The 14,436-nt window shown below is 32.7% G+C and overlaps 2 protein-coding genes and 1 pseudogene across 2 annotated transcripts; all 3 read left to right on the top strand.

Annotated features, from left to right (window-relative positions):
* The first annotated feature begins 1,369 nt into the window (after positions 1-1,369).
* Positions 1,370-6,108, top strand: LOC123891294. The gene is made up of 3 exons (XM_045941136.1): positions 1,370-1,760; positions 1,878-3,752; positions 6,083-6,108. Exons 1-3 carry the CDS (start codon positions 1,370-1,372, stop codon positions 6,106-6,108), a joined length of 2,292 nt encoding a protein of 763 aa, XP_045797092.1.
* Positions 6,109-7,830: 1,722 nt separating this feature from the next.
* On the top strand, positions 7,831-9,484 carry LOC123902219. The gene is made up of 3 exons (XM_045951886.1): positions 7,831-8,673; positions 8,942-9,085; positions 9,254-9,484. Exons 1-3 carry the CDS (start codon positions 7,831-7,833, stop codon positions 9,482-9,484), a joined length of 1,218 nt encoding a protein of 405 aa, XP_045807842.1.
* A 1,947-nt stretch (positions 9,485-11,431) lies between these two features.
* LOC123902218 lies at positions 11,432-13,084 on the top strand (annotated as a pseudogene).
* Positions 13,085-14,436: the final 1,352 nt, after the last annotated feature.

The following is a 14,436-nucleotide window of genomic DNA, read 5'->3' as shown; positions in this document are numbered from 1 at the left end:
CCAAAACCCAGTTCGGAGCGCAAGTGTGTCAAATAATTGCGTTTATGTTCCAGACGAATTTAATTCAGCACAACTTTATATTTTTCGGCCCAATTGTTTTGAGGCCCGTTCCATGTATTATTTAAACCGAAAAAAGGCAGCTAGGGTGATCATTCACTGTTCACGAAATATTCAAACCCTAGAGCAGCCGTCATCTTCCATGGAGAACTAAACTTCTATTGATCCATTGGTGTAAGGAACTTTGTTCTCGAATCTTGAGGTTCGGTTTTAATAGCAAATCGTTATGTTTATATATGCTTATCATATATCAATTTTCTTGTCTCTCTTTTGTGTATGAGTTGATGCAATTGATGCTTAATTATTTTGTTTCACGTTCATAACATTGAGACTATTCAAATTAATTCACGCTTGTTCAAATGAATCTGAATAGGAAATTGTTATATTATTTTCGCTTGCAAAATAGGGCTGCCGAATTATTGTTATGATTTTTAACTGTGTTATTGGTGACGCTTGATCATCGCCATAGTTAGTCGAACACGCTGGTGCTTAATCAACGAATTCGTTATAAAACTGATTTTCGCTTGTTAAATTAGTTCTATAATCAGCCGAAGCATAAACTGTATGAATATTCATATAAGAACCTATGATAGATGATAAACAAAGTTGCATAAAACCAATGGATTGATTGCTTTTATATTAATTAAATTCGTAATCTCTGTTATTGCTTCCACAAACAAAAAAACCCCAAATTGCAACCTTTAAATTCATTCTAATATTGTTAAACCGATCGTGAGTCCTTGCGAAACGACCAAGGTCACTACCTTGTACTACTTATTTTAAAATTATTTTGATCACGAAACGACAGTGATCAAATTGGCGCCGTTGCCGGGGACTCTCAATTGATTTTAGCTAATATTAGACTCAGTTTCTGTGTGGTTGCGTTCTAGCCTTTGCTTTCTCGTGTTTTCTGGATTTTATGTGCCCTAATAATCAGTTTTCGTAAAAAAACAGTTTTCTGGAAAATCTTTTCTAAATCGCGTTTTTCCTGTACTTGTTCATCAGAAAAACATCAGAGTTTAAAATCCCCTATTTTGGAACAAAATAGGTGACGGCAACCTAAAAAGTCCAAATTCCGTGTTTTACTATTTTATTTTAATTTATTTCTGTTTTTATAGTTTCAGAAAATTCCAAACTAATTTCCAAAATTCTTATTTTACTTAATTAGACTAAATTTCGTGTTTTTATATTTTTTTGAATCTATTTTAACCATATCTCTTCTTTCTATTTGTTTCATTAACGAGTCTGATTCTGATTCTTACATAGTTTCTCTTTGCATACTTTATTTGATTCTAAACTTGCTTTTGATAACATGGCTGAACAAAGAACACTAAGGCAGCTTGCTGCTCCTTATGTCAATTACAATGGTCTATGTATTCAATATACTGACGTTGATATTCCTTTTGAATTGAAATCTGGTTTGATACATTTGTTGCCCAAGTTTCATGGTCTTGCAGGTGAGGATCCGCATAAGCATTTGAAGGAATTTCAGGTAGTTTGCTCCACACCATTGAGGCCCGAAGGTATCACGGAAGACCACATCAAGTTGAGAGCCTTTCCATTCTCATTACAAGGTGCTGCTAAAGACTGGCTCTACTACCTTGAGCCAAATTCTGTTTCAACTTGGAATGATCTGAAGAAGGTCTTTCTAGAGAGATACTTTCCCGCTTCTAGAGCAGCATCAATCAGAAAAGAAATATGCGGCATTAGGCAAGGAAACGAATCATTGGCAGAGTACTGGGAAAGATTCAAACATCTAGTTTCCAGTTGTCCCCAACACCAGATCACCGAGCAATTACTCATCCAATATTTCTATGAAGGGTTGCTACCAATGGATCGAAACATTTTGGATGCTGCAAGTGGTGGAGCACTTGTTGATAAAACTCCAGCTGCTGCAAAGGCCTTGATCGAAAACATGTCACTCAACTCGCAACAGTTTACAACCAGAAATAATTCTGCAAGTGTAAATGAGATTCAGTCTTCCTCTTCCTCCATCAAGGCGCTCGAAACCAAGTTTGATGCTAGAATTGATGAACTTACTTCCTTGGTGAAAAAATTGGCAGTTAGCAAAGCTCAACCAGCAAAAGTGTGTGGTATTTGTACTTCTTCTGAGCACCCGACTGATACATGCCCCATTCTACAAAATGAAACAATAACTGAGCTTCCTCAAGCATATACAGCAGCAGCCCTTTACAATCAAAACAGGTACAACAATCCTGACCTCTCCACCAACAAATATCACCCTAGTTGGAGGAATCATCAAAACCTCCAATATGGGAATCAATCACAAGCTGCAGCCCCTGCTGCCCCACCAGCCACTTCTTCACTGGAAGACCTTGTCAAGCAACTGGCACAACGAACAGATGCTAGCAATCAGAACCTGACAACGCAGATGGGACAAATGGCCAATGCAATAGGCCAACTACAAGCTCAAGGCTCGGGAAACCTTCCTGCACAAACAGTGCCGAATGTGAATGTGAGTGCAATTACTTTGAGATCCGGAAGAGTGTCAGAACCAGCTCCAGAGAAAAAGAAGAAGAAAACCGTTGCATCATCATCTGCTCCTGAACCTCCTTCTGTTACAATTGAGACCGAACCCGAAAAAGAAAGAGTATATGTGCCACCAATTCCTTTTCCTCAAAGGGTGCAGAAAAATATCAAGAAGACAGTTGAGGAAGACAAGGAGATTTTAGATGTATTCAGAAAATGTGCGGTTAACATTCCTCTCCTTGATGCAATTAAACAGATTCCTAAATATGCAAAATTCCTGAAAGACTTGTGCACACACAAGAGGAAGTTGAAGGAAAATGAGAGAGTCAGTTTGGGACGAAATGTTTCTGCTTTCATTCAGCCCAAAACTGGTTCCTCAGCTAATGTCTCAGTTATCAGTCAGACCATGCCAAAAAAGTGTGATGATCCAGGAGTTTTTGCTATTCCCTGTTCCATTGGGGATCGCAAGTTTGAAAATTGTATGCTTGATCTGGGAGCAGGTATTAATGTTATGCCTACTTCTATTTATAATAACCTTGATCTTGGTCCTTTGCAGCCTACAGGTTTAATCGTGCAATTAGCAAATAGGAGCAATGCCCGCCCTGCTGGGAAGGTAGAAGATGTCCTAGTTCAAGTTAATGACTTGATTCTTCCTGCAGATTTCTACATTCTAGACATGGAGGGCGAAACTAATTCCAGTAGGGCACCCATCATTCTAGGCCGACCATTCATGAGAACGGCAAGAACAAAAGTTGATGTTTATGATGGAACCATGTCCATGGAGTTTGGCGACATTGTCGCTAAGTTTAACATTTTTGATGCCATGAAACATCCCGTGGAAGAACATTCTGTTTTTTATATGGATTTAGTTACTAACACTAACCTTTGCTCTGTTTGTGCTAAGATTGAATCTGATTTGCAGGATAATAACATTCAAACAGGTGAAGTTGTTGTCAATGAGGCGGTCTGTACGGTTAAAGTTCTTGACATTCCGGCTGCCCCAACCACACACTCCCATGATAAAGAAAAGACTACGCACTTCCATGATAAGATGATTTCCAAAAAGAAATTTTTTGTTGGCCAAAAAGTCTTGCTGTTTAAGTCTCGCCTGAAAGATATGGTTGGTAAGTTTCGATCCAAGTGGATTGGCCCCTTTGTCGTGACTAATGTTTTTCCTTCTGGTGCTATAGAAATTAAAAGTACAGGTACTGGCAAGGTTTTCAAAGCAAAAGGACAGCGGTTGAAGCTGCTCCATAAAAGTGTGGAAGGGCTTCCACCAAAACCACCAGACATAGAAGCACCAGCACCAGCCGCTACACCTTAGCCCCTCGGGTGTGTTCCTTCCTTTACTCTCACTTTATGTTTAGATTACATTGCGGACACTGTCTGGTTTAAGTGTGGGGGAGGGACATTTTACATTTACATTTTTGTGTTTTAAAAAAAATAAAAAATAATAATAATAAAATAAATCATCATGAGTAGTCACATGTTCTAAGGCTAGGGCAGATAGCTGTAGGGTCAGTGAAATTTTTGGAGTTTTTTTGTTTTGATACTTGACATGATAGTCTATGCAACTTAATGCACAACTGCTTGAACACTGTCAAACTTAGTAATGTCTAGATAAATCTCTGAAATATTTATTCTTTAGACTAAGTTCTCTAATTTGAATATAATGGAGGTATGATTAGAACTAAGTGTGGGGGAAAGGCTGGAGTAACAGATAGACCGATCATTGCTATTAATTGAGAAAAAGGGAAACTGTTTAAGAGCTAAAACTAATGAATATAATAAGTTCCTGTGCCCGAAACTGGAGGAACAAGTTCCTGTGCCCGAAACTGGAGGAACAAGTGCTGTGTAGGATGCTCTACTCTGAGTAACAGGTTGGACTTATTACAAGTAAGATCCCATCAGGTGAAAATGTGGAGTAGTACCTAAAGCTTAAAAACAATAAATAATAATAAACTATAATAAAGCTTGAAGGTAGTTGCCCCTGAGTTGATGTTGAAAAGTTTTTGATCTCTTGAAAAGAAATAGCCCCCCCTAGTCTGAAATTCTGGTTAAATCCAAAATTATAGGAAAAGAATGACAACTTAGCATCTAGAATGGTAGTTTCAGAGAGGGATCTTGACATTACTTTGGTTGACAGTGGGAGACAGTACACACACACACGCAAGATTATTATTGAAAGTTGATAGATAAGAATTGTGCCAATCTTTGAATTTTGACCCAAGGTTTGAAGCTTGAAACCTGGAATATGTTGACTGCTTGTGATTTGTTTTTAAATTTTTCATTTGAGTTTTGCTCGGAGTGCAAAAGTTCAAGTGTGGGGGAATTTGATCAGTGCATTTTAATGCACATTCTTCTACTATTGTACTAGTGTATTCCTATGGTTTAATTTACTATTTTCACTATTTTAAGGTGTTTTTATATTTAAGTTTATTTCTAACTCTATTTTATTTTCACACTTAATTTATGAATAAATAGCACTTTGACACCCTTCCGGTCCGAAGGTCATAACTGGAGTTACAAATATCGGATTGAGGCGCGGGAAGATGCGTTGGAAAGCTGAGATCAAGAGCTACGACTTTCATGTTGAGGCCAAAACCCAGTTCGGAGCGCAAGTGTGTCAAATAATTGCGTTTATGTTCCAGACGAATTTAATTCAGCACAACTTTATATTTTTCGGCCCAATTGTTTTGAGGCCCGTTCCATGTATTATTTAAACCGAAAAAAGGCAGCTAGGGTGATCATTCACTGTTCACGAAATATTCAAACCCTAGAGCAGCCGTCATCTTCCATGGAGAACTAAACTTCTATTGATCCATTGGTGTAAGGAACTTTGTTCTCGAATCTTGAGGTTCGGTTTTAATAGCAAATCGTTATGTTTATGCTTATCATATATCAATTTTCTTGTCTCTCTTTTGTGTATGAGTTGATGCAATTGATGCTTAATTATTTTGTTTCACGTTCATAACATTGAGACTATTCAAATTAATTCACGCTTGTTCAAATTAATCTGAATAGGAAATTGTTATATTATTTTCGCTTGCAAAATAGGGCTGCTGAATTATTGTTATGATTTTTAACTGTGTTATTGGTGACGCTTGATCATCGCCATAGTTAGTCGAACACGCTGGTGCTTAATCAACGAATTCGTTATAAAACTGATTTTCGCTTGTTAAATTAGTTCTATAATCAGCCGAAGCATAAACTGTATGAATATTCATATAAGAACCTATGATAGATGATAAACAAAGTTGCCTAAAACCAATGGATTGATTGCTTTTATATTAATTAAATTCGTAATCTCTGTTATTGCTTCCACAAACAAAAAAACCCCAAATTGCAACCTTTAAATTCATTCTAATATTGTTAAACCGATCGTGAGTCCTTGCGAAACGACCAAGGTCACTACCTTGTACTACTTATTTTAAAATTATTTTGATCACGAAACGACAGCGATCAGAGCTCCTATTTGAATTTTGATTGGAATAATTCTTGGGTAGAATTTACTTATTTCACGTTAAAATTTTAGATTATCGTAGACCACTTTCCGTATGATCTGGAAAGTTAAGGCAAAAAAAATATAAAAAATTAACATTAATTGTTTCTTGTCAAGAAGAAAAAATACTGCATTCGACGATAATAAGGGTTCTAAATCAAGTTTTCCCCTTTAAATTCAATTAAAGGTTTTTGTAAAATGGTATATTTAGAAAATTAAATATTTCAAATAACACACTTAATATGGTCACTGCAACTCGATTGATACAATAATAATTATGAGTCTGACAAGTAGTAAACAAGTTACCACTATGCCGCAAATAAAAAAAAATTAAAATCCTTAAATTTTCTCAACCATAAATGTCCGTAAAACATTATTCAAGAATTGTGTTTGATTGGGAAGAGAAAAGCTAATATAAATGAAATAGAACACACTGCTCAATAGATACAATGAATTCCTGCTCTATGGAGTCTTAAGCCATGCTTTTCTTTAGCACGATTTTAACTTATTTTGTTCATATAAATTCTAGACATTGTGGAGTGAAAACTTCATTCGTTAGACACACACAGATACACGCAACATTTAACTTTCGAGCTTAACATACAAGATTCCACCCGAAGAATTAATTATCTCTTCCGTTTCATAACTAGATCAAAGTCGCGGATAAGCCCTTGGCCCAGTCCAGAACAATAAGTATTTCGTTTATTTTCAAATTAAATATATGAATCATTCATAAAGTTAAGAATCTTAAGATCTCCACGAAAACAAATATCCAAGAATGAAAAACTTAGTCTCTTAAATCTAATATCACGAGGAGGAAAAACTTAGTCTTTACAATTACACACAATAGAAATAAAAATCTAATATCACGTTTCTTTTTTAAGGAAATCAAATATTTCCAATATATAATATATTTTATTCCAAAATATTAGTGTGTAATTATAAAAGATAAATTAAAATTCAACTTATGTAAACTGTAGAATAATATAGAATTCTCTTAAATCTTATTTGTAATAATAATTTATAAAAGGTTACGCCATAAAATATAGTGAGATATAAAATATTGAAATATTAAAAGGGACTTTATATTTATCCAATGGTTAATAAGTATAAAGTAACATTGATTTTACTCCATATGATTCACAACTTTTTTCCGTTGAATCCATTCGACAAAAACAAGATAACGCGGGACAAAAATTTCTAACTAATTAACTGTTGAAAATTATTTTAGTTTTGTTCAGTATCTTTGTTTAGATGTAATCGACAACTACTTGTTAAATTATACCCATAAATAGCTAGTCAATTTTTTTTCCCTTTTTCTAAATGACTTGTTGCATTGTCACATTTCTAATAAATTTTTAACGGATTTTTTTTGTTGTTGAAATTGCTTGCCAATAAATAAAAATACCTCAGACACCTAAAAAAAGGATTCAAAGTGTGAGTTGGTTTGTAAAAAAAAGTAAGAAACTTGAAATCTCTCCTCATCAAAGTTATGACAACCTTTAAGATTTCAACTATAAAAGTAGGAAACATGCAAGATCTCTACATCTTCACAAAGTTGTCTTTTACCAATTTTTAATTTTAAAATTTCTTCGAAGTTCGAGAAGAAGCAAATATTCATTATGACGTCTCACGTGGTACACATTTCCATCCAATTAATTTTCCTATGACATTTCAAACACTTATTTTAATGTCTATATATAAATTTATGAAAAAGAATAACATTACAAGCAAAATTCATAACTAATTATGTACCAGTAATCATTCACGTGCAGGTAAACATGAGATTGATCTCTAAATCATTTATTTTCTCATTATCAATACTTGTGATGCTATCAAGCACAACTTACTCACAAATAAAGTCTCCTAATATTCAATCAGCAACATATTTGTCAGAAAAGTTTGAAGTGGGGCCCGGAGAAGTTGTGTCAAAATCAATGTTTGATATTGAGTTTCCAACGGGTCATATAGGAGTCAAGAGCTTTGACGTTGATATAGTTGATGAACAAGGGAATTCTGTACCATTGCATGAAACTTACTTTCATCATTATTTTGCTATAAAATATATTATAAATAAAACTCATGATTTTAATGATCTTACTAAACCTTTTGGGGGTGCCATCTTCAAAAGAAACGACGGAACATGCAACGAAGCTATTCTTCCACATTATTGGGGTTTTGGAAGTGAATCGCGGGGAACAAGTACAAAAATTCCCGATCCATTTGCAGTTGAACTAGGAAACCCTGCAAATATTCCAGAAGGGTGGGAAGAGAAATGGCTATTTAACATCATGGTCATTGATACACGGGGCACAGAAAATAGGAAAAGCTGCACTGAATGTAGGTGTGACCAATTTAATCTCCCACAAAATTTCTATAATGTGTCAACTGAAATTCATGGAAAACCATTGAGCCCCGAATATAAAGGAGGAATCTTTTGTTGCAAAGATAACTTTCAATGCAAATTAATAAAGAGATTTGAAGAACCAAGGAGAAAGCTTGCCTTAAGATACAAAGTAACATGGGTTGACTGGGACCAACACCAAATTCCACTTAGATTTTATATACTTGACTCCACTGATCGAATTAGAACAAATGGTTCCGAAACAATCCATGATTGTCTGGTAAATAAGTTATTTAAATTACATTTTTCAATTCATGATCAATTAATTATGTCATGATCAAGACGTAGCTTAAGTGATTGAGCTTGGACTCATAAAAAGGAGGCTCAAAGAAACTACAGTTACTAACATAGTATATTCGAACCTAATTAACATTTTCATCTAAAAATAAAAAGAGAATAAGTTTTAAAACCTTATGATATATAATAGTTATTTATTGCATTGCTCGTTGGATGAAAATGAGTTACAAAGATTTCTTAATTTGTTACAGGGAGAGTATACTATTCCAGAAAATAATAGTGGTGACCGTTTTCACGTTCAAAAATCTAGCATCCCCATGAAAAAAGGTGGTTATGTTATCTATGGCACTGCTCATATGCATACGGGTGTTGTTAATGCAACACTTTACGGACAGGTACGGTTTAATATTAATTTGAACAAGTTTTATTAAACTTGATTGTTTTTGCTTAATTTATTTCTTTTACGATAATAAAGTTTCTTAATTCCACATATAGTCAAAATAATCTTGTCAGATCGTGCTTGCATAATCTATAATATTTTTTGTTTTGGATTAATTAATTAGGATGGAAGGACATTGTGTACATCAACACCAAAATATGGAACAGGAAAGGAAGCAGGGAATGAGGAAGGCTATCTTGTTGAAATGTCTGTATGTTATCCAACACCAGGTTCAATCAAGATTAATGATGGTGAAACTGTGACGGTAGAATCAAGATATAAAAATGAATTTATCACTGGAGCTATGGGACATATCTACATCTATTTGGCTGATCAACTGCCATACGAAACATAGACATCAAACTTTATGAATTAGCAATTATTTGATGTAGAGTTTCTTTATTATTCATATTCTATTTAACAATCAATTAATTGATCTCAAGAGATTAAAGAGCTCCTATTTCAATTTTGATTGGAATAATTCTTGGGTAGAATTTACTTATTTCACGTTAAAATTTTAGATTATCATAGACCACTTTCTGTATGATCTGGAAAGTTAAGGCAAAAAAAAAATAAAAAATTAACATTAATTGTTTCTTGTCAAGAAGAAAAAATACTGCATTCGACGATAATAAGGGTTCTAAATCAAGTTTTCTCCTTTAAATTCAATTAAAGGTTTTTGTAAAATGGTATTTTAAGAAAATTAAATATTTCAAATAAGACAATTATAATGAGATAAAGAGAGTAATAATCAGAATATAATATGGTCACTGCAACTCGATTGATACAATAATAATTATGAGTCTGACAAGTAGTAAACAAGTTCCCACTATGCCGCAAATAAAAAAAAATTTAAAATCCTTAAATTTTCTCAACCATAAATGTCCGTAAAACATTATTCAAGAATTGTGTTTGATTGGGAAGAGAAAAACTAATATAAATGAAATAGAACACACTGCTCAATAGATACAATGAATTCCTGCTCTATGGAGTCTTAAGCCATGCTTTTCTTTAGCACGATTTTAACTTATTTTGTTCATATAAATTCTAGACATTGTGGAGTGAAAACTTCATTCGTTAGACACACACAGATACACGCAACATTTAACTTTCGAGCTTAACATACAAGATTCCACCCGAAGAATTAATTATCTCTTCCGTTTCATAACTAGATCAAAGTCGCGGATAGGCCCTTGGCCCAGTCCAGAACAATAAGTATTTCGTTTATTTTCAAATTAAATATATGAATCATTCATAAAGTTAAGAAGCTTAAGATCTCCACGAAAACAAATATCCAAGAATGAAAAACTTAGTCTCTTAAATCTAATATCACGAGGAGGAAAAACATAGTCTTTACAATTACACACAATAGAAATAAAAATCTAATATCACGTTTCTTTTTTAAGGAAATCAAATATTTCCAATATATAATATATTTTATTCCAAAATATTAGTGTGTAATTATAAAAGATAAATTAAAATTCAACTTATGTAAACTGTAGAATAAAATAGAATTCTCTTAAATCTTATTTGTAATAATAATTTATAAAAGGTTACGCCATAAAATATAGTGAGATTTAAAATATTGAAATATTAAAAGGGACTTTATATTTATCCAATGGTTAATAAGTATAAAGTAACATTGATTTTACTCCATATGATTCACAACTTTTTTCCGTTGAAACCATTCGACAAAAACAAGATAAAGCCGGACAAAAATTTCTAACTAATTACTTGTTGAAAATTATTTTAGTTATGTTCAGTATCTTTGTTTAGATGTAATCGACAACTACTTGTTAAATTATACCCATAAATAGCTAGTCAATTTTTTTCCCTTTTTCTAAATGACTTGTTGCATTGTCACATTTCTAATAAATTTTTAACGGATTTTTGTTGTTGTTGAAACTGCTTGACAATAAATAAAAATACCTCAGACACCTAAAAAAAGGATTCAAAGTGTGAGTTGGTTTGTAAAAAAAAGTAAGAAACTTGAAATCTCTCCTCATCAAAGGTATGACAACCTTTAAGATTTCAATTATAAAAGTAGGAAACATGCAAGATCTCTACATCTTCACAAAGTTGTCTTCTACCAATTTTTAATTTTAAAATTTCTTCGAAGTTCGAGAAGAAGCAAATATTCATTATGACGTCTCACGTGGTTCACATTTTCATCCAATTAATTTTCCTATGACATTTCAAACACTTATTTTAATGTCTATATATAAATTTATGAAAAAGAATAACATTAAAAGCAAAATTCATAACTAATTATGTAACAATAATCATTCACGTGCAGGTAAACATGAGATTGATCTCTAAATCATTTATTTTCTCATTATCAATACTTGTGATGCTATCAAGCACAACTTACTCACAAATAAAGTCTTCTAATATTCAATCAGCAACATATTTGTCAGAAAAGTTTGAAGTGGGGCCCGGAGAAGTTGTGTCAAAATCAATGTTTGATATTGAGTTTCCAACGGGTCATATAGGAGTCAAGAGCTTTGACGTTGATATAGTTGATGAACAAGGGAATTCTGTACCATTGCATGAAACTTACTTTCATCATTATTTTGCTATAAAATATATTATAAATAAAACTCATGATTTTAATGATCTTACCAAACCTTTTGGGGGTGCCATCTTCAAAAGAAACGACGGAACATGCAACGAAGCTATTCTTCCACATTATTGGGGTTTTGGAAGTGAATCACGGGGAACAAGTACAAAAATTCCCGATCCATTTGCAGTTGAACTAGGAAACCCTGCAAATATTCCAGAAGGGTGGGAAGAGAAATGGCTATTTAACATCATGGTCATTGATACACGGGGCACAAAAAATAGGAAAAGCTGCACTGAATGTAGGTGTGACCAATTTAATCTCCCACAAAATTTCTATAATGTGTCAACTGAAATCATGGAAAACCATTGAGCCCCGAATATAAAGGAGGAATCTTTTGTTGCAAAGATAACTTTCAATGCAAATTAATAAAGGGATTTGAAGCACCACGGAGAAAGCTTGCCTTAAGATACAAAGTAACATGGGTTGACTGGGACCAACACCAAATTCCACTTAGATTTTATATACTTGACTCCACTGATCGAATTAGAACAAATGGTTCCGAAACAATCCACGATTGTCTGGTAAATAAGTTATTTAAATTACATTTTTCAATTCATGATCAATTAATTATGTCATGATCAAGACGTAGCTTAACTGATTGAGCTTGAACTCATAAAAAGGAGGCTCAAAGAAACTACAGTTACTAACATAGTATATTCGAACCTAATTAACATTTTCATCTAAAAATAAAAAGAGAATAAGTTTTAAAACCTTATGATATATAATAGTTATTTATTGCATTGCTCGTTGGATGAAAATGAGTTACAAAGATTTCTTAATTTGTTACAGGCAGAGTATACTATTCCAGAAAATAATAGTGGTGACCGTTTTCACGTTCAAAAATCTAGCATCCCCATGAAAAAAGGTGGTTATCTTATCTATGGCACTGCTCATATGCATACGGGTGTTGTTAATGCAACACTTTACGGACAGGTACGGTTTAATATTAATTTGAACAAGTTTTATTAAACTTGATTGTTTTTGCTTAATTTATTTCTTTTACGATAATAAAGTTTCTTAATTCCACATATAGTCAAAATAATCTTGTCAGATCGTGCTTGCATAATCTATAATATTTTTTGTTTTGGATTAATTAATTAGGATGGAAGGACATTGTGTACATCAACACCAAAATATGGAACAGGAAAGGAAGCAGGGAATGAGGAAGGCTATCTTGTTGAAATGTCTGTATGTTATCCAACACCAGGTTCAATCAAGATTAATGATGGTGAAACTGTGACGGTAGAATCAAGATATAAAAATGAATTTATCACTGGAGCTATGGGACATATCTACATCTATTTGGCTGATCAACTGCCATACGAAACATAGACATCAAACTTTATGAATTTGCAATTATTTGATGTAGAGTTTCTTTATTATTCATATTCTATTTAACAATCAATTAATTGATCTCAAGAGATTAAAGAGCTCCTATTTCAATTTTGATTGGAATAATTCTTGGGTAGAATTTACTTATTTCACGTTAAAATTTTAGATTATCATAGACCACTTTCGGTATGATCTGGAAAGTTAAGGCAAAAAAAAATAAAAAATTAACATTAATTGTTTCTTGTCAAGAAGAAAAAATACTGCATTCGACGATAATAAGGGTTCTAAATCAAGTTTTCTCCTTTAAATTCAATTAAAGGTTTTTGTAAAATGGTATTTTAAGAAAATTAAATATTTCAAATAAGACAATTATAATGAGATAAAGAGAGTAATAATCAGAATATAATATGGTCACTGCAACTCGATTGATACAATAATAATTATGAGTCTGACAAGTAGTAAACAAGTTCCCACTATGCCGCAAATAAAAAAAATTTAAAATCCTTAAATTTTCTCAACCATAAATGTCCGTAAAACATTATTCAAGAATTGTGTTTGATTGGGAAGAGAAAAACTAATATAAATGAAATAGAACACACTGCTCAATAGATACAATGAATTCCTGCTCTATGGAGTCTTAAGCCATGCTTTTCTTTAGCACGATTTTAACTTATTTTGTTCATATAAATTCTAGACATTGTGGAGTGAAAACTTCATTCGTTAGACACACACAGATACACGCAACATTTAACTTTCGAGCTTAACATACAAGATTCCACCCGAAGAATTAATTATCTCTTCCGTTTCATAACTAGATCAAAGTCGCGGATAGGCCCTTGGCCCAGTCCAGAACAATAAGTATTTCGTTTATTTTCAAATTAAATATATGAATCATTCATAAAGTTAAGAAGCTTAAGATCTCCACGAAAACAAATATCCAAGAATGAAAAACTTAGTCTCTTAAATCTAATATCACGAGGAGGAAAAACATAGTCTTTACAATTACACACAATAGAAATAAAAATCTAATATCACGTTTCTTTTTTAAGGAAATCAAATATTTCCAATATATAATATATTTTATTCCAAAATATTAGTGTGTAATTATAAAAGATAAATTAAAATTCAACTTATGTAAACTGTAGAATAAAATAGAATTCTCTTAAATCTTATTTGTAATAATAATTTATAAAAGGTTACGCCATAAAATATATTGAGATTTAAAATATTGAAATATTAAAAGGGACTTTATATTTATCCAATGGTTAATAAGTATAAAGTAACATTGATTTTACTCCATATGATTCACAACTTTTTTCCGTTGAAACCATTCGACAAAAACAAGATAACGC

The sequence above is a fragment of the Trifolium pratense genome, linkage group LG1, assembly GCF_020283565.1.
Source record: "Trifolium pratense cultivar HEN17-A07 linkage group LG1, ARS_RC_1.1, whole genome shotgun sequence".
Lineage (NCBI taxonomy): Eukaryota > Viridiplantae > Streptophyta > Magnoliopsida > Fabales > Fabaceae > Trifolium > Trifolium pratense.
This window is presented reverse-complemented; position numbering and strand designations above follow the sequence as displayed.

Excerpts from the sequence above, each read along its gene's own strand:
- LOC123891294 (XM_045941136.1), top strand. The coding sequence starts at position 1,370 with ATGGCTGAACAAAGAACACTAAGGCAGCTTGCTGCTCCTTATGTCAAT. Across the intron at positions 1,761-1,877 it reads AATCAGAAAAGAAATATGCG|GGTTGCTACCAATGGATCGA; the intron begins GCATTAGGCAAG and ends ATTTCTATGAAG. Across the intron at positions 3,753-6,082 it reads TATAGAAATTAAAAGTACAG|ATTATCGTAGACCACTTTCC; the intron begins GTACTGGCAAGG and ends TTAAAATTTTAG.
- LOC123902219 (XM_045951886.1), top strand. The coding sequence starts at position 7,831 with ATGAGATTGATCTCTAAATCATTTATTTTCTCATTATCAATACTTGTG. Across the intron at positions 8,674-8,941 it reads AAACAATCCATGATTGTCTG|GGAGAGTATACTATTCCAGA; the intron begins GTAAATAAGTTA and ends AATTTGTTACAG. Across the intron at positions 9,086-9,253 it reads ATGCAACACTTTACGGACAG|GATGGAAGGACATTGTGTAC; the intron begins GTACGGTTTAAT and ends TTAATTAATTAG.